Source organism: Pavona decussata, unplaced genomic scaffold (genome assembly GCF_977016875.1).
Source record: "Pavona decussata unplaced genomic scaffold, jaPavDecu1.1 SCAFFOLD_366, whole genome shotgun sequence".
Lineage (NCBI taxonomy): Eukaryota > Metazoa > Cnidaria > Anthozoa > Scleractinia > Agariciidae > Pavona > Pavona decussata.
The window spans coordinates 2,115,293-2,133,875 of NW_028145742.1; the positions used below are offsets into that span (position 1 = coordinate 2,115,293).

The 18,583-nt window shown below is 40.1% G+C and overlaps 2 protein-coding genes, 1 long non-coding RNA gene and 3 other non-coding genes across 11 annotated transcripts in view; 3 read left to right on the forward strand and 3 right to left on the reverse strand.

The window, feature by feature from the left end:
* LOC146452729 (uncharacterized) overlaps positions 1-18,583 on the forward strand; it is a 65,342-nt gene that overhangs the window by 12,730 nt on the left and 34,029 nt on the right. The window contains exons 3-4 of one of the 2 annotated variants that reach the window (XR_014859638.1): positions 3,747-3,865; positions 8,285-8,366. This is a non-coding gene — a long non-coding RNA (uncharacterized LOC146452729). Of the gene's footprint in view, positions 1-3,746; positions 3,866-8,284; positions 8,652-18,583 lie in introns of those variants that run through there. The other variant, XR_014859637.1, reaches the window with a different exon arrangement.
* LOC146452731 (uncharacterized) lies at positions 817-10,047 on the reverse strand. 4 transcript variants are annotated; one of them, XM_085097286.1, is made up of 10 exons: positions 9,118-10,047; positions 8,659-8,814; positions 8,030-8,113; positions 7,098-7,325; positions 6,349-6,522; positions 5,219-5,389; positions 4,525-4,686; positions 3,721-3,879; positions 2,446-2,598; positions 817-2,283 (listed from the first exon to the last, which is right to left on the reverse strand). In XM_085097286.1, exons 2-10 carry the CDS (start codon positions 8,774-8,776, stop codon positions 1,619-1,621), a joined length of 1,914 nt encoding a protein of 637 aa, XP_084953412.1. In that variant the 5' UTR covers positions 8,777-8,814; positions 9,118-10,047; the 3' UTR covers positions 817-1,618. The 4 variants fall into 4 exon arrangements, with proteins under 4 accessions (XP_084953412.1, XP_084953410.1, XP_084953413.1 ...); XM_085097284.1 differs by having other exon boundaries at positions 8,659-8,817; XM_085097287.1 differs by lacking the exon at positions 8,030-8,113 and having other exon boundaries at positions 8,659-8,817.
* Trnak-cuu (transfer RNA lysine (anticodon CUU)) lies at positions 3,007-3,079 on the forward strand. Its single transcript has one exon. It is a non-coding gene; the product is annotated as a tRNA-Lys (tRNA).
* On the forward strand, positions 4,289-4,361 carry Trnak-cuu (transfer RNA lysine (anticodon CUU)). The gene has a single exon. It is a non-coding gene; the product is annotated as a tRNA-Lys (tRNA).
* On the reverse strand, positions 7,659-7,731 carry Trnak-cuu (transfer RNA lysine (anticodon CUU)). Its single transcript has one exon. It is a non-coding gene; the product is annotated as a tRNA-Lys (tRNA).
* Positions 10,178-17,715, reverse strand: LOC146452735 (organic cation transporter protein-like). 2 transcript variants are annotated; one of them, XR_014859634.1, is made up of 10 exons: positions 17,027-17,715; positions 16,338-16,484; positions 15,486-15,766; positions 14,417-14,656; positions 13,881-14,015; positions 13,096-13,181; positions 12,611-12,719; positions 12,060-12,132; positions 10,884-11,317; positions 10,178-10,787 (listed from the first exon to the last, which is right to left on the reverse strand). XR_014859634.1 is itself a non-coding variant. In XM_085097301.1 (9 exons), exons 1-9 carry the CDS (start codon positions 17,333-17,335, stop codon positions 11,075-11,077), a joined length of 1,623 nt encoding a protein of 540 aa, XP_084953427.1. In that variant the 5' UTR covers positions 17,336-17,715; the 3' UTR covers positions 10,178-11,074. The 2 variants fall into 2 exon arrangements, 1 of the variants encoding a protein (XP_084953427.1); XM_085097301.1 differs by having other exon boundaries at positions 10,178-11,317.

Consider the following 18,583-nt stretch of genomic DNA (forward strand, 5'->3'; position numbering starts at 1 on the left):
CAGATGTCCTCTGGGACTGACCATTAATTAATTATTGTTAGTTTAAAGGCAATATACAATAGTTGCGCGAAACTGAATGGGTTCCAGTTCCCCCGGCGGACAACTGATTTTGGACTAGCCATTCTACTCGTAAATGGCTTGGGATTGTTGTTAGTTTGCCAGATTTTTTGCCGAATGGCTTCTCCACTTCATTGGAGTCGATCTCCTGACCAGAAGACCAAGTGCAGCTTACCCCACTTCTACCTCCCTTTCCTGTTTCAATGATTTACATTGATAACCCTAATTTTACCGAGGGATTTTTACCGAGTGTTTTGTGCTTTCTTTGTTAGTTATAAGATACAACACAGATTGCCCATGTTCACGAAGCGTTGTGGATCGGACTCTCCTTGGTTGTTGGAACCAATCCCTGCTAGTTCAGTCGCTAGAGCACGACACCGTTAATCTTATATTCTGGGAGGAGGGAGGCTGTAACCCCCACAATGGATATACATCTGACCTCGGTTGTTCTAAGCGTGGATAACTTTATCCAGTGGACAAATCGCGAACCAGTGGATAAAGTGTACTTGAAGAAAATTACATTTTATCCCGCTGCTTGATAAAATTATCCACTCTTTCAACAACTGGGGCCTGTTCTAGAAAGAATCTACTGATCAAACCGTTTAACAAGGAAATAGGTAAATTAATTGGAATTTTATTACGAACATGGCTCACAATAATTAATCAAGATTGTTCGATCTTCAAAATCCATATTTCAATGCATTTGGACTTTTGTTATTGTAAATATTAATAATTTTGAGAAAATGCTAACTAGTTCCAGTCTATGGAAAATGTTTTATTTTCGTAGAATTCACAAACATGCATAGCTGACTTTTCTTTTTTTATTATTCTATGTTAAGCTGCTTGACTTAATTCAGAACAAACTCTACAAAACGCGCGTTGCATGCCTTGCCTTCTATAACTAGTTAACTGTCATTTTATATAGAAACTATTTTTCATTGGAATTGCAAAGGATATTTAGATTAGCTACCCTGACTAACAATATTGCTCTCTCTTCCTCAACAAATATCCCAAATATTTTTTAACCCAAGCAACTTCCAGGAAGGCGACGTTAATTTCTGGTTTTCATATCATCCTCAGAAAAGATCGCAAAGTAAACTGCTAAAATTTCTGCGATCGTATGAAACTGAAGAAACTTCTGCGATCGTTCGCGATCATACAATCGAGATCACAGACGATCGCAGAGGATGGAAATATGGTGAAAGTATGCAGGATGCTCCTCTGCGATCGTGTCGAGTCATAGCTCTTTACAATTTGCTATCGAGTAAGCAAAGAATTCCTGCCACCGTTTGCGATCACATGTGAAAACGGCTTGAGAAACGAAGGGCTCGTATGTTCCAGAAATGCTTCCTGACTTTGACTTGTTGCTTCTCGGTGTTTCGTATGAGATGTCTCAAAGGAAATTATGGCAAATTACTTTGAAATACACAAGATGACCTAAAACATTGGACCGTTCTATGAATCAAACTGTAAGATAAGATCTTTCAATACACAGCATGCAAAATGCAAAAAGACTCTCTTGAAAGCGAGTAACATTTCTAATTATCAACCATGATCTGATTTAGGCTGGATTCTTTAACCATCGCTTATGCTTTGCTTTCACGTGCTTTGTGTTTTTTCTGTGGTGTGTAAATCTTATCTTCTTTTTCTTTTGCGCATGCTCCGGTTTTGCAGGTTTAAATCTCGATGGGAGTTTACTCTTCTTGTCACTGTTCTCGTCCTCGCTTACTTCCTCAACACTGTCATCAGCTTTGTCATCTTCCTCTCCTTCTTTGTCGCTGACTCCAATTACTTTTGAGCTCACCAATTTCCTTAGACGATAACTATCATCGTCGTCCGCATTCTCTTTGTCATGGACTCTCATCTTTGAACTCAACAATTTACGTAAACGTGCATCATCGCCGTCATCATCAACATTATCATCGCCATCTTTTTCATCGATTTTAAGTTTTGAATGCGTCAATTTTTCTAAACGCTCATCATCATCACTATCATCATCAGCGCCTTTGTCGCGGACTCTAAGCTTTGAATTCATCAATTTGCTCAATCGCGCGCCATCATCATCATCATCATTATCGGCGTCATCGCCATTATCGCTATCGTTGTCATCATCGCTTAGCTTTGAATTCATCAACTTTCTCAAACGATCATCGTCATCTTCGTTAGCATCATCTTCGTTGGTTGGCTCTTCATCGTTCTCTTCTTCCTTGTTTATGTGGGTGCGCGCTAAAAAACAGAACGAACTGAAAGATTAATACAAACTTTTAGGGGAAATCCAAAGCTGAATAGTCGTAGTAGTAGTTGACGTTATCGTACTTTCCGGCCATCTAGCTCATTTATTATCTGTATCAACACAAATAACAGAAATAAACCCATTTTTTCACTGACCTTTGCAGCCACCCATCCTTTGATTAAAGGAGTTTACGAACATTGCTTTACAAGTGTGCTCCACTAGACAGCGTGCTGCTGGATCAGCCTTACAAACGGCGCCACTACATGGGTCATAGCCACATATATACCTGGCAGGGACCTTGAACACACCTGTGTACGGAAATACCAGTTGGTAACATAAAGTTAACTTTTTGTTGTAGGCATATCTGATATAAACATCTGTCAAAAGTCAGCACTTGGATCTTTTTAGATGGCCAAATTATCTTATAAAACCAAATATTCGTATCAGGAAACCACTTTTAATTTCTCCAAAAATTGACAACGCAAAGGTTAAGACCATACAAATAATCACAAGGCGCGTTTGCGCGTTCTTAGTGGCTAAAAATCTAAGCTTTCGCGTACAAGCTGATCAGTATTCCTGAAAGCCTGCAATTCTAATTTGCATGAGGCAATGATGTAAGGGTTGAAGACGTGTCGCAATTATTGGCCTTAGTGCATAACTTATGTTCCTTGCTGTTTCGTTCAACAACCATGATAAACCCCCCACCGGTCATGGGCGCCCGGCTAGCTCAGTCGGTAGAGCATGAGACTCTTAATCTCAGGGTCGTGGGTTCGAGCCCCACGTTGGGCGCTTCCTTTTTAAACGTCTCATCCAGATATTTTTTCTTTCGACCAGTTTCACATAATTCTCTCCCCAGACCTTACATATACTTCGCAAAGGCAAAGAACAAATGTTTTAGACATCATCAAATGTAAAATAAAATTTGTTGGCAAAATGCAATCAATCTCGTTGTAACTCAGTATATCTTTCCTCTTTTAAATCTAGCCTTAAACGATATATCAACAGCAACTACAAAATCTGTATCTCTAGTTTTGACCTTGCATGCTATTTTTTTCTCAAATGTTTATTGATCGCCGGTTTCCCGCCTATTCGTTTCAACTGTAATTGTATCAACCATCTCACAGTCATTATACATTATATATAACAACTCTGTAATGAGGAAGCCTTATTCTATGGTTTCTGCTAAGACTTCCTCACCACTTTCTCGGCAATATGTTTTTTGTACTCTTATTTTGCTTTTTTGTAACGTGTGTGATGAAATAAACAAACAAACAAACAATCTTTTTTTTTTTCAGGCTTTCTTTTTGCAGCTGTTGCGTGCATAACTGCGATGATCACTCATTTATCTATTCTTTCATATGCATTTCAAAATATATGAATTTCATATAGTAGTTTACTTCCAAAACATTGTTTGTTGTATTTTTTCTTACCTTTGCATTTGATCGTCTTCCCAAAGGCATCAAGGAAGATAGGATGGCACCTCGTATTAACAACACACTTAGCTGCAGTACCTTGCAAACACGTGGTGTACTTACACGGGTCAAAACGACAGACTGCCTGTGGATCCACATTCAGGTACAAGTTATCACCTGATTAAAATAACGGTGGAGTTGTCAGTGATATCCATGGGGCAATGTTGGACCAAATGCAAAATTTATTTACATTTTATAACCTTTAACGAAGCGTGTTTTTAATTTTCCCTTATGGTTACTAAAAGTATCTTGGATTTTTCGTTTTAAATTCTCAAACTTTACGCGCCTCTTCATCTATTCAAGCTTCCTTGTAAAGAACAACATGAATTGTCCCAAAATGATTTTCATCGACCATCCAACTAGGACAACAAGAACTAGCCTAATGTTTAGTCAAATGTTATTTAACACAATGTAATTTAATCACTCTTTGCGCATAGAATAAATTTTCTCTAAGATATTTTATTAATACCAACATTAATCTTACGATAAACAATTTACTATTAATTAAATAACATCCTTCACTGGTGCCCGGCTAGCTCAGTCGGTAGAGCATGAGACTCTTAATCTCAGGGTCGTGGGTTCGAGTCCCACGTTGGGCGCATTCTACTTTTCATTTTTTCCTGCCTTTTTGTTCATCTTTTTCACACGTTGTCTTGGTAAATTCTAGTTGAATAGATTTTACCCAAGGGATCTTAACTTTTCAAAAAGGGGGAATAAAAATTAAACAGTTTTTAAGCTTGCACATGTTTTAAGCCTGCTTACCGGTGCACTGTGGAACCTTCCTTTCTTCGGAATCAAAGAACACAGGCCTGCATTTAAAGTCACTGACACACGTCGCGTAAGGTAACAAAATACACTTTGCTACCATACAGGGGTTATAACCACACACTGTCTTGGGATCTATATCCACGATGGAGTCTTGATCTAATCAAAAGTAAATTGAGTTTGTTAAAGATACCATTATGCTCAGAAGACCTCTCAATTTACTTTTAGTCCGTAACATTTGTTATAGTTCATATATAAGGTTGACCTCAGAGGCTAATCAAAACAATGTTACAATCTTACAATCGTAGCACAAGGTAAAACAAATTCAAGGGCCTGGAAAAATAGATTAAAAGAATGCGCAGTAGTTTCGCTGTTTTTCCTACGTGAGGGTCAATGATGCAGTGAAGAAAGCATTTTGGCTTCCCACCATTATGTTTAACATTTTTGCTCCAATGTCAAATCATGCGCCAAGCTGTGCCGTACCTAAATCACCGGTAAATTGGTTTTAAAAGACGCTACCGAGGATCACTGCGCACAGCTGCGTTATACTTGGTACAGTGGATAAGGGGGAAGGCATCTGAACCGGGCTGTAATCCATTCGAAATGGGATTCACATGTTAATCCTCCAAAGACTGTTTAGAGTTACTCAGTTACTCTCAGTAGTGCATATGGAATTGAACTCTTTCTTTACCCTGGCAGTGCCTGCCGTAGCATGGTTTTGCCTGTTTGTGTGCTCCCCTGCATTTCCTTCCCCCATTCGACGGTTTTGGGTTGTCACAGTGACGGCGTCGATGCTTCAGTCCTTGTCCGCATTTGTGGGAACAGGTGCTCCAGTCCGTCCACGGTGAGTAAGCACCGTCGACTGGGTAAAAGAGAAAATGAAAAGAAATCAGGATCCTTCTAAGCATTCATACAATAAAACATTTCAGACATGCCCTAAGACGGTTCTCTACGAACGGAAAATCTATTTCTGGAAGAGCGAAGGGGACTCGTTCTGTCAAGTTAGTGTGAACGGCTAAACCAATGGATATGTAGGACTAGGGATCAATTAGTATAGCATCAGTGAAAAAGAGATGAACTTAGGATCGCAATAGGCAAAGTTTTTTGGTAAAAAGAACGACCAAAACTTTCCATCAAGGATCTTGGCATACGGGTTGAAAGGTATTCTTGTTACCACCCTGTTATTTTCTTGATAACCGAGTGAGTTTTTCATGCTTATGAAGTTTTCGTAGAGTACAGACAGGTGGAGTCCACTTGGCACGACTTCGTTCGTCATGTATCAAGCTGGAAGAAGTCGACTTGTGGCAAGTTTATCAACATCACAGCAAATTAAAATACTTTCGGTTCATATGGCAGTATCAGTAGGGACCTTAAGCAGCGACGACGACGACGTCAACGAGAACGTCAGAAAAAATAGTTTTAATTAGCAAAACACTGGCTCTTCACGTGCGTTATACACTTTGGTACATTTCTTTGTCGTCCTCAGCAAAACAACAACGTGAAATGACCAAATTTAAGGTTTTAATGAGAACGTGAACGCGTGATGATTGATTTTCCTTTCTCTTTCTGAATTTTAAAGGCGCCCCTACGACGTTAGCTCCTCGATAGTTGGGCCACATTACACAACTTTAGAGAGTATAAATCATCGCGAGTTTATTCAGAAGACGTGAAGGTAATTTTTTAAGTTTCGTCTTCGTCGTCGTCGTCGTTTCTGCTTAAGGTCCCTAGTATGTAACATTACGACGACGAAAATGAACGAACGAATGAATAACTGAATGAATGAGACGTGCTACGTTACAGCACTTAAACCTGAGTTCTTACCTGCACACTGCTTGATTTTGCACAATTTAAGCTGAAATCGTGGTCCTTCACAGTTTTTCCCGCCATTCGCCGGTGCTGGGTTGGTACAGTATCGCTCACGTGATCGTAGGGCAGTCCGTCCACAAGCCTTAGGACATAAAGACCATGGCGTCCACAAAGTGAAATCACCGTCCACTGCGAATTAAGAAACACGACTGAGAAATTTGTCATTTTCATCGGATCTCGAAGAACCGAACAACTTGATATCAGTGAAAGAAACGCTCGCACAACTCAGTTTTCGCGCCGCGTTTCGACTTACTGCACTTTTCAACAACATACGAACTGTGAATGAAGTTAAGAATTAAACTAAAATGCCGATTGCTTTTTGCCGTCAATCTTAGTTCCAACAACAGCAGTCGGACCGGTGGAAAAAAAAAAAACAGGAACAAACAAAAAGGATAAAAATGTTACAAAAACAAAGATGACTCTTTCATTCCCTTGAAATAAATTTCCTTGTTTCCTGAAACGTCCGTAAGGATGATTGAGAGCAGCATAACTGTTGGTTGAGTCTTGAATGGTAAACCGAGGGGGCAGTGGGGTAGCCTAATCTCTTCTTCGGAGGTGATCCTTCCTAATTCGAGGAAAGGATATGTTTCCCAGGCCAAAACAGTTCGGATGGGAAAAAGTTATGAAAAAGATCACAGCTGCACACCCACCCCCTTCCCCCCAGATGAGACTTATAACAACTAATATAAACTCTCAGTGTCTACCTGGATCAGTGGTGGTGCCCTCTTTGCTTTTCAAAAAATCTGTAAAATTGGCTAAAGCATCTGAACCAGACTCTTTTTGATCGCTGGGAACCTGGGCGTTGCCACCAGGGGAATTCAAGTTGTTGTTGTCTGCATCCGCGACATTTATGGATCCACCAACCTGGGCATTTTGATTGGCTGGGTCCTGCAGCTGACTCAGTTCATTGATTTCCTCGTTGTCACTTTCATCTACAGAATCAAGTTTGAAAAAAAAATTCAGTTGTACTTGTGCTACCCTGGTACACAATTTTCCACTATTTTACATTCACTCTCAGGGTTTTGCTACTCGAACGCAAGTTCATTCCTTCCCGAAACGCCATGCTACTCCGATAAAAGTTATAATTGAAAGTTCAGTTGCTATACGGGATGCACGTGCAACGGTGCGTCGCGTTGCCCGAAAAAGTAGTATTGTAGGCCAGAGAACTATGATGATGTATTTATTTACAACTTGAAAGTAAAAGACCACTTAACTTGGCTTGAAGAGCAAAAAAATTAAAAGGAAGGCAAATTAAACAAAAAAGGCGCCCAACGTGGGGCTCGAACCCACGACCCTGAGATTAAGAGTCTCATGCTCTACCGACTGAGCTAGCCGGGCACTTGACAGAATGCTCTCGCTGGTTTATGGGTGCATCTAATTGGGGTGGGAAGCGTCCAGTTGGAAGACTTGTACAACTTGATTTCCAGCCGTGTTGGTAATCAAAGAAGTATAAGCAACATCACGAATCAATATAAAACGTGGTTTGCTAACGAACTAAAGAATGTTCGAAATTAATAAACGTTTCACAAAACGATCGAGTATAAAAGAAAATACATAAGAATAAATGAAAACATGACGAGATAAATTCCGGGCTACCGGTTCAAAGTGCCTTGATATCACGTTTGAAAACACGCACCTTTCGGCCCTTGCTGCCTCTTAACCAGTTCTTTCTGGTCAAGAACGAGGGACTTAAAAATGGATTTTAAATCTTGGCTGTGTTCTGTGATAACAAGGAAAATAAATAACATGCATGCATTTACCTTTGTACCGTAGAAAACATCTTAAGAAGACCCAGATTTTAGGAGTAGATCTGGTAAAGACACTAAATGTGGCTGAGTGTGAAAAGCTAACTATTGTATATGTCTAAGAGAATGACTTTGTATTTGCTTAGGTTAAGTGTCCGCACTGCTAAAGGAGGTTGCAATTCGACTGTCGATGTAGTTACACTGGAATAACTGTGAACCATGACAAGGGTAAAGTATAACAAGCCGAAAACATTATGTATTTTCTGACAGCAAATACGTAATGTTTTAAAACAGTAGATTAATTTGCCGAAAGGAAATTTATTTTAATGTGCGTTTTATTTATATCTCGGTTTATAATGCAAGGTCTAAACAAACTTGAGCCGTAGTACGTTTAGTGTGCGTGCATTTTCCTACATTTTGTTCGAGTTTTGAGGTAAACTGTTAATTAATAGGGATCATGTTTCAAATATTGCATGACAAGCTATGATATTTAATATCAGCATACATGTGACAAGCTTACCTGTACTTGAAGGACCATTCAACTCTGCCGCGGTAGTGTTTGTAAAGGTCACAACGGAAATTACAACCACCAACACGCTAAGAGTAAACATAAACGTCCCCGCTTTTTTTCTGTGCATTTTCAATGCCTGTACAACCAAAAAACGGCATTCCCCATCTACTAAGATAACAACAACACTGGGGTTAATTGCTGGGAAGGGTTTGGTACATTTACAAAATGGAAGTTATCTAAATTCGAGATAAAATAATTCACTATATTTAACAACATGAGCAGGTTCATGTCAGCTGGGCGTCATTATCAGCTACACAAGAATGGCTGGCGTAGTTAACAATGAACTTTACAAAATAATTGTGTTGGAAAATCTTCGCTTCTATTGCGATAAAATTCTCGCAATTCTCCATAGCTTAGTATCATATAATCTAGTGTATGTACAGACGCCTATTATAGTACACAAATTACCTTTTTATGGTGGCGCAACAGGTGTCAACCAAAGCATCGTTTTTTATCCAATAAGCTTCGGATTAAAAGAAAACAGGGCGAGTTAAATACACTGGACTGAAATTTTTAAACCAGCGAGTCCCTAACAAGAATCGAAAAAGAAGCCTGTTCTCCGTAACAGTTTTAAATTTCTTCGAAGTGACATCACAATTCTCTGACCCGAATGGATCTGGTGAATTATGCAAGTCAAACATACGATTGGAGTTTGTTTCGTTAAGCCAATTTGCCGTGAAACCAGTTGTCCAAGGTCGTCTTCAAACCGACACACCCTGTTGAGCTTACATAAACTTTAACCTAAGACATAGCCCCAAAACGCCTTCAAACAGAAACATCTTTGACATGAATTGGAACTGAATCAAATCCCCTTTATATCGCGTTTAGTATATCGGCTGATAAGAAATTGTCAACTACACTCTTCTTCTTTCTTCTTGCTGTACTCCATGCTGTTCACCAGTGCATGTGAAAAGAGGCCTACTGGACCGTTGATAATTACAGGTACTTGTGTTACCGTTGCTTTTACGCTTTGATGCCTTTACAAATAACAAATAAAATCAGCTGTGGTTGCTTTCTGTTCAAGCTAATTAATCAGTTTGTGTGGAAAACTTGTAGTCATATAATTTGCTCACTGATTCTGCATGCTGTGACGCGATTCGTTGTCTAAACGTTAATGCGTCCGAATTTAATTACTGGGTGCGCTCCCCCTGCCAAGGTTTCTATCGACTGATAGGAAACAAAGCTTCGGAAATGGTTTAGCACTACTGGCAATGATTTTTGTTTTCTGGGTTTGTGAGTAGTTTGCTTTGTGTTTCAGCAAACTGAAATTTGTAGGCGTCCTCCTCCTCTAAAGTTAGCCAACCAGAGTGCGAGTTTTCCCAGACGTCGACCACTGAGTCACTGATAATAATGTGAGGTGCTGTAAAAACCCGGCAGTTTGACGCCGTTAACATTGAGACGCACTGTGTCTCTACAGCGAATCTACTGTCTTGTCATGTGGCCAGTACAAGTGAAGCACGTGAAAACATTGATTTTATTTGGTGCTTTATTTGCAATTTCTTTAGTAATATTATAAATCTTAGAATTTTATTGTATTGAATCACATTGGTTAATTCAGTGTCATTCGAATCTTACACGATGAATACATTATTACATAGTATAAAATTAAGGTTTCATGCAAGGTGAAAAATATTAGTCCTACAAACATACTAAAAACGTATTAACACTACAACATATAGCTAGAAGAACTAAGCCTGAAAACCTACGGGAATAATATAGCCCTTAAAGTATTCAGAGAGAACTGGGCGGTTTTTGCCATCCACGAAATTTTTACAAAGAAGTAATGGCCCTCCTACAAGGAAACTACATTCACCCTTTTAACAATAACAACATGGACAACAATCAACGACAACAGCAAAAAGTAAAGAGGCTTTGGAGTGAAGTGATTACATGATTGGCCCGGTATGCAAACGTTTGTGTCGGTTCGGAGCGTTTCCTCCAACCCCTAACTAATAAATTGCAATTGACTTGGGCTTGTATAATGTTGCAATTCACATTCTGACTCTAAAATATGTTGTGAGAATTAAGTTACTCATCATTAGTAGCTAGCGCGCATGTGCGAAAGTAATTTTACGGGCCTCGCAACCTCTTACCCAGAGTCTTCGTTCCCCTTGACCAGCGGTCGGGAAGCCTGCGCAGTAAGGAACGAAGACTCGAGGAAGGAGATTGCGGACCTCGTGTTCTGGATTGAAATCATGTTGTTGTTGTTGTAGTTTCGTAAAAAGCAGAAACCAAGATTAAAGATTATTTGTTGACAAAACAGTTATGCTTTTAAAGTGAAGGATATAACCACACTATAACTACACTACACCTTGGACAAAGTAAATGAAATATACGTTTCTGACCTATAAAATGATGTAATAATCTAAACTAAAGTTGTGCCTTCTTCGTCCACTGCCTCGTCTTGGTGCCCAGAAGGGGCTTGCATCCGAGGCTTTTTGCAACAGTAGATGGTATAATCCTCGTCCCATGCCTCGGCTTGTTCCACGGTCTGTGGCATCTGACTTGTTAAGGTTTCTGGTAACCAAAAAGCCATGACACCAGCAGCCACTCCCAGAACACCAAATATCAGCAACGGGAATGTCTTCCTCAAATTTGGAAGATCAGCCTTATGAAACAAAAGACCCAATAAGTACAATGGTTTGAAACAACGATTTGTTTGATTTTTCTTTGTTATTATTGCAAGAAATTAAGTAGATGCCCTACTGGCTTGCCAGACAAAAGAACGATAAAAATGAGCCAAACAACCATATTGCTTTCGGAGGACAACAAACGGAAGCCGTGCTGCGTTTCATAGACAATTATACTATACAACGAATAAACCCCCGGGCGGTACTTGGGTTCAGTTTTGCTGGGTATGTGCCGCTGGCCTCTCAGAGCCCCTGCCCCCTTATAGTCTATTTTGTGGCCAGTTATAGAGCCCATCTTAGTCACTTTTGGGAAAATGTAATTTTCGCGATCCCAACTAAGGCACTTTCTTTTATTTATGCATCTACTTCGTTCTGGACCGGTGGTTTTGTGCTATTGTGTAACTGGTTAATATTGAAGTTGTGGTTTCAAGAACGGAATGTAATGCGAGGTGATTGTTACATTTAATAAACAACAACTTTCTGAACTTCTTAACCGAGACCATTATTACTACTTAATACTTAATAGAATTTTCTTACCCCAAAAATCCGAAATCGGCGACTCCATTCTAGTAACTTTATTGAAAATTCAACCCCATTATAGTCAATCCAGCCGTGAAAATGCGACTCCATGCAGCGGCACATCCCCATTAGGAAGTACCCCCCCCCCACCCCGGACTAAACATTTCTAAAAACATTGTTAAAAGGAAGAGAGAACATTACCAGCAAGACGACATATGGTGCAACTATTCCGCCAATACGGGCAATCATTGAAGACAAACCAACACCATTGTTCCTATTAGGGCAAATAAGTTAACTATAATTAAAATGTAATGTCCTTCCAACTTAACGAAATTTAATCAATATCGATCGATAGTATGGCCAGTCTTAATCAGCTGATTGGAGCTCATTGGAGGGTCTTGATTCAGGAGGGTGTACCTTGTTTATACACTAAGCATTTACAGCAAAAATGCCAAATACTAAACCGTATCTTTTATACTTAAGAGTCAGTTAAATAAGTGTTTTATCCATTCCTGTAACTCGCAAAGTAATTTTAAACATATTGTCTCCTCATCACACGAGAAAATGCGTACAAGTTACATACGCATGGATGCTCAATTCTCTACTTAATGATTCTCCCAAATATACGATAAGAAATTAATGGAATCTAATAAGGACAAACTGTATATTGACATACATATGTTACACTGATGATTGGAAGTTTAAATCCATAACTAAATTCCTAGCAACTGATAAGAAACAACGCTGCATACCTTATCACCGTTGGATATAACTCAGCCGTGTACAAGTACACTGAGTTAAATGTTGAAATGATGAAAAATTTTGCAATCATCACAAAAATGACAACAGCGACTTGGTATTCTGAAAATGGGGCAGAAGCATAGTATTGTTGCATTTAGAAAGCGCAAAGTAACGTGTAGTTATTGGATGATACTGAGCTGATACCATTAATGGCAAACTTGTGGTTGGGTTTCACTCAGTTAGCCCTCCCCCCCCCTCCCTTTCACGAAGAGAAGCTAGTTCCCATGATTCGCCAATACCTTATTTATCCACCATAGTAAAGAAATATGTTATTGCGGAGAGAGTCCTTTGTATAAGAACGCAAGACGAGAAGGAAGAAGCCACCAATCTTTGGATTGAGCAGAATGACCAACCGTGTACTTTTCAGTACTGTTGAAGGCCGAGAACTTTATTAGTGATTACTAGTATAACCCTAAATATGACTGCGACAGCTTACCTTCACTGGTTGGCATTGCCAGAGCCAAAAGACAGGCCACGCCGCAAAATGTCATATATGACGAATACGTCAAACGACGACCAAACCTGATTAACAAAAAAAGAATTGGTTAATACTAAATCATCGTCGTCGTCGTCATCGTCATCATCACCATCTCATGGCACCTCTGGGGGGTTTGTAGGGTCACGTGTCAGTTCGTTCCACTTTGCACGGTCCTTCGCTACGCCTTCCACCTCCTTCCTAGAGGAAAAGCCAAGCTAAAACTAAATTAAATGGTTATTTTTATGTACTTGTGATTGGGAACGTGATGACGCAAGCGCCGGTTTTACAATCTTGAAACGTTTTCTGCACTTTTCAACAGCGATAAAGTTAAAAATAGGTACAGCAATGCACACATGTGCCTCCTCTAAAGAAATAGCTTGCAATAGTATTTCCTAAAAATATCTCACTGTAAAGTGGCGAACTTGCTACATGTTGTACTGAACAAAAACACTGTTTCACTTGAAAGGTCTTGAGAATTAACAAGTGTCGAGGAAGAACCTGGTTGATACTTAGTCACACGGTAATGCCAAAAAAAAAAATGAAAAGTTGAAATTTTCGATAACCGCGTGTATCAGTGGTGTTGTCGGTTCCAACGCCACTCGATGGATGGCACTCGCGGCGCTTGACAGTGTTTACTACTGGAATTCAGTCATATAATCTAACGACGCAGCCATTGGCCGGATGCATTTAACTAGAAGTTGGCATTATTATATATTTTATATATAGTTGTTGTCATTTCTCACCTTTGTAAACAGTAGCAGCAAAACGCAGTCGAAGGAAAGTCAACCACCAACAGAATAAAGAAGTTAAGGTACATATTCCCTGCAAGATTTCTAACATTGTAGTTGAGCCCGTAAAAAATCAGGGCGTTCGCACACCTAAAGTGAATGAGAACAAAGCTAATTATTTTATTGGGTTATTAGTCAACAAACAGCCAGAAAAAGGTAAAATTTTTAACATTTTCAAGGACATTTATACGGTGTAACTCTTCCGCAGACTATAAAGACCCAGTGGCGGTGGGCCACTAATAAGCAATAAGTATATATATCAGGTCAAACATGATGTCGAGCTTATTTTTTCAAACGCTGTCCGCTCGTAGATTCGTCGACGCAACTTTGAATGTATAAAAACCATTTCTCCATACAACTGGCATCATCAAGTAAATATATAATAAGTTAGACATCTCTAGTGTGTGTGTGTGTGTGTGTAGGACCTGCACAAGTAGGCTAGGAATCTCAACTATAAAGATGAGGGACTTTCGACAAGCGTAAGTTCTTACCAGTTGAAGAACATGATTAAGCTTCGTTTTCGAAGCTTGGATGTCCTCACGGTGTCTAGAATTCCATATTTCTCATCTGAAGTTTTCCTAGCGTCGTTCTTCCTTACTTCCTGTATTACGTGTTTCAGATGTTTTGGGTCTACAGTCACGTGATTATATGTGGCGTATTTCATCAACACCTCGTGTGCTTCCTCGAGGTGGTTATTGGCGATTAGCCACCGAGGGGAGCGTGGAATCCACCTGAGTATTTAAAACAAAGGGAAATATTTTATCTTGCGTTTACATGTAATTGACGTAAGATAGTAAAGTGTAAGGACCTCGCTGTGGTTAGTAGCTTGTGTATGGTGTACCAGTCACAGTGTGCCTTGACAGGAGTTCAGTTCGGTCTGATCGGTCTCATAGCGGCAACGCTGGACGAGACTATCTTACAACTTTACCAATGAAAAAATCCAGGCTTCAACATGAAACTGAAACCTATGGGTGCTTGCCATTATGCCAAAAATTCCGGAAATTTCAGTGGGAAATCAAATGGAACGGTTCAGTTTGACCGGAAAATTTCCGGAAAAAAGGACCCCCTTTGAAGAAGGGCCACTTTGACCGATCGGACCAATTGGTCCGAATTTGCCGCTCCATTTTGACAAACCGGGTCGTTGCCCTACTTCTCTTTTGAGTAGATTTTCTCTTACGTGAGGGATTGTGCAAAGGAACAGAAAATGGTAAGAGCCATTTTTCTTGGTTGGCCCGGTTTGATCGGAAAATGTCGTTCCATTTTACAACCGTTGGCCAGACTGGTCAATCTGATAAAATGGGAAGTATCCCGTGACGCTTGATAATGGGGCAAATGCACTACCGAACCAGAATGCAAAAAGCACAGTTCATGATTAATCATATCAATCACACTCCAGTACTTATATCAAGCTCGCATGATCTCAGTGCTCGCAATGGCCGTAGACTGGAGTCCCGTTAAAGGAAGCTCCAGATTTTTGCTGGGGTTTGTCATTCTTAATTTCTTCTCTTATTTCGGCAAAGATGATGGCATTGAATAGGAGAATAAATGTTATCAACTTACCACCAAGCGAAAAGTGGCAGAAAGCCTGGTACGGATATGGCCAGCATCAGATGTCGCCAATTTGGGATCAAGTAGGCAAGTAAGGCGAGAGCACATCCTCCAATGCTGAGGAATAACATGTTTATCATTCCAATGTAAGATCGATAAGCAGTGACCACCATTTCCACACAGTAGACGAACCTGACCAGTAAACAGCCTATGGTTCCAGCGCCAGCGAAGAAACGAAGCAAAGAGAAAAGTGAAAGGCAGTCGGCCACAGCAGATGTGACTCCAAAGGTAGCCTGTTCGTAAATAAGCAGAATGTAGGTACAACGGCAACGAACGATAACAAAAGGTAGTAAAATTTCAGAGGAGCCCCAGGGCCTGGGGAGGAAGAGGTTACATTCCTATATAAGTGATGTTGGTTTCTATTTGATACTAAGGAAGGTACTGTGGTTTTTTGAGCCGCTTTAGTTTAAAGTAGGATACACGTGTTTAATTTAAAGGGTTTACTCCAAATGGAGGCGCATTATTGTAGTGGCTAGCGCGCGAACACCCCGCGCGTAGCGGCGGGAGTGACGAGAGGCTAAGTCTCTCTTCACCTAAACAAATGGCTACCGTTTAAATTTTGCAGGGGCTAACCATGTACCCACATAGCTACTCTCATGCTATGGAAAACGGTTATATGGGTCACCGTCACCCGTGGCTCGTGTGTGACATTCTGGTCCGAAATGGCGCATGAAACTGAGTCATCAGTTTGGACTCAACCTTGGTCGACCCTCCGTCGCTATGTCGACCAGGTGGTGACCGATACTCGATGGTCATATTGGTTCTGACAGTTACTACAGAACAGACTGAAGAAATTACACTTACAAGAAATCCAATGCTCATGAAGAATGAAATCTTCCTCCCAAAATGATCCGAGATGCTGCTGAAGGTAATGGCACCAACCAACAGACCGGCCATATACACGGCTTGGGTCATGGCTTTCAGATGCCTCCGATCACAGAGTAGACCCCACTGAAAAATAAACAGGTTTTCAATGCAACACAATCGGTGGCAACGTCTCTTGTAACGAAATAGCAGTTGAGGGGTGGTCGACCACAGTGGATAAATATAAGTAAGGATTTGTTTGAAAGTGACAATCACTTGGTAATACCTACGAGTTCAAGTTTATTAAGTTTTCCAAAAAGTTACTTACCTACGGTATAGGAAGAAGTAAGAACAGAATTAAACATCACGTTTCAAAACCAACCGGCGTTTTCATAAATGCAAATTTTGCATTTATGTCGCTCTATAGAGACAACGGAAATTTAGCTGAAAACGTGACTGTATATATTTATACAGATACAAACGACTTCGCAGTTTGTTTACTGCGAAATATTCCTCTGTATATTCCAGAAACTAACATATACATGTAGGTATGTTATTACACTTGTAACATGGCACGAGGAGGGATGATCCTCGACTGTAATTCTCAGTCAATATTCTACGATAAGAAAGTGAAACTGAAATATGCTGAGGAGCTGAAGCCCCCACATCTTATCAACATCTAGCACTACCTCTGAAACAGCACTCGTAAATGGACCTTGAAATTCGTACTTTTGACAACTTGAGCAGCATTTCCGTGGCTCACAGGTCTCGTTCCCAGGCATAGAAACACAGGAGAAGCGTGGCGAGGCACCATAGAAGACTTGAACAAGAAGCTGCGCGCCGGTGGGAATGGAGACCAAGCAGATGAAAGCGTAAAGAGCCAGCTGATAGCGACCGAATCCGCCAGTTAGCCTCAGAAGATCATCAAATTCGTAAACCTGGTTTTTCTTTTCCTTTCCTTTGTTGACTAATTCCTGAGAATTTTCTTTTTCGTTCATCTTTAGCTCTCTTTAGCCGACTTAAATAATGAATGTTCGGAGTGACCCTCTGGAGTCGACTCGTGTGACTGATCAGATGCATTACTGAACAAAAGGCATTATGTTGGATGAAAGTCAATACACGTTTGTTCTGAAAGCCGAAGTTACGTCACGCAACACGGTAGTCATATAAGCTAACTAAACTACAGAATGTAGTAGCCATTTTTCTCTTTGATTTAGATAAGCATATAATATTGAGCACAACTAAGCATTTTGTACACAAGAGGAAAGGTATATGCCCTTAAGTCAAAGTGCATTTCTGATTTAATATAGGTTAGTTTGGTGACTACGTGCTTTTTAACAAGCGTATAGTATTAGTGGTTTTGCCTCAGGACATCAAATTATTTTATGAATTGACATGACTTTTCAAACATAAGATTGTCTAAACAAAAGCTGAGCACTGAAGGTTGAAAACAAAAAGAGATCGAAAAAAGAAAGGAAGTTGAAAGATGTCAAAAGAGTTAACTGTACTAAATATATTAAAATCTTGTTTCTAGGGTTGCGCTCGACAAATGACAGAAATTGTTTGTGCAAAATAAACAATGCTAACCTTTTTGCGCACCCAAAGGCTCTGAAGATTTACAAAATGTGTGTCGAATAGTAGCTTTTAAAAAATTCCGTTTTCGTTTCTTCTCGTTTTGCATGCCACTTTCGAGACCCATCGACTTTCTAAGGGTTACTTTTAAGCTTATACGCCATTACCACCACTTTTACTCTAATGGCGGAACTAGGGGAGGGGAGGCCCGGACCGCCAACTTCCCTTTTAAAACTGAACATGTGCACTTCAGCCTTAAAAACTAGCAGTACTTATCAGTTGAAGTGCCAGCGACGAAACAGGAGAGGGGGGGGGGGGGGGGGGCTTGTGTCTTTGCAAAGTGTGTTATAAACAGTCTACCATTTGAAAAAGGGTGTGTGGTAATTTTATTGCAGAGCTAAATACTGTAAATATGGCTATCCTTTTTGTAATTATGTCTATAACAGAAGAGATGTTAATACAAACTTGTGTAAGGAGCGAGACCAAGCTGAAGACTTCTGACATGATGTAACTTGGTTTTAGGCTATGGGCAAGATAGTAACCTATACGAAGGAAGCATTCTTCGGATTTTTGGCTCATCTTTGGCGTACCGCTGTATGGAAGGGGTACAATTAATTGTTTTAGGTACGTGTAAGTAGTACTGTACAAAATTGGTATGTGATAGTGCAAGGATT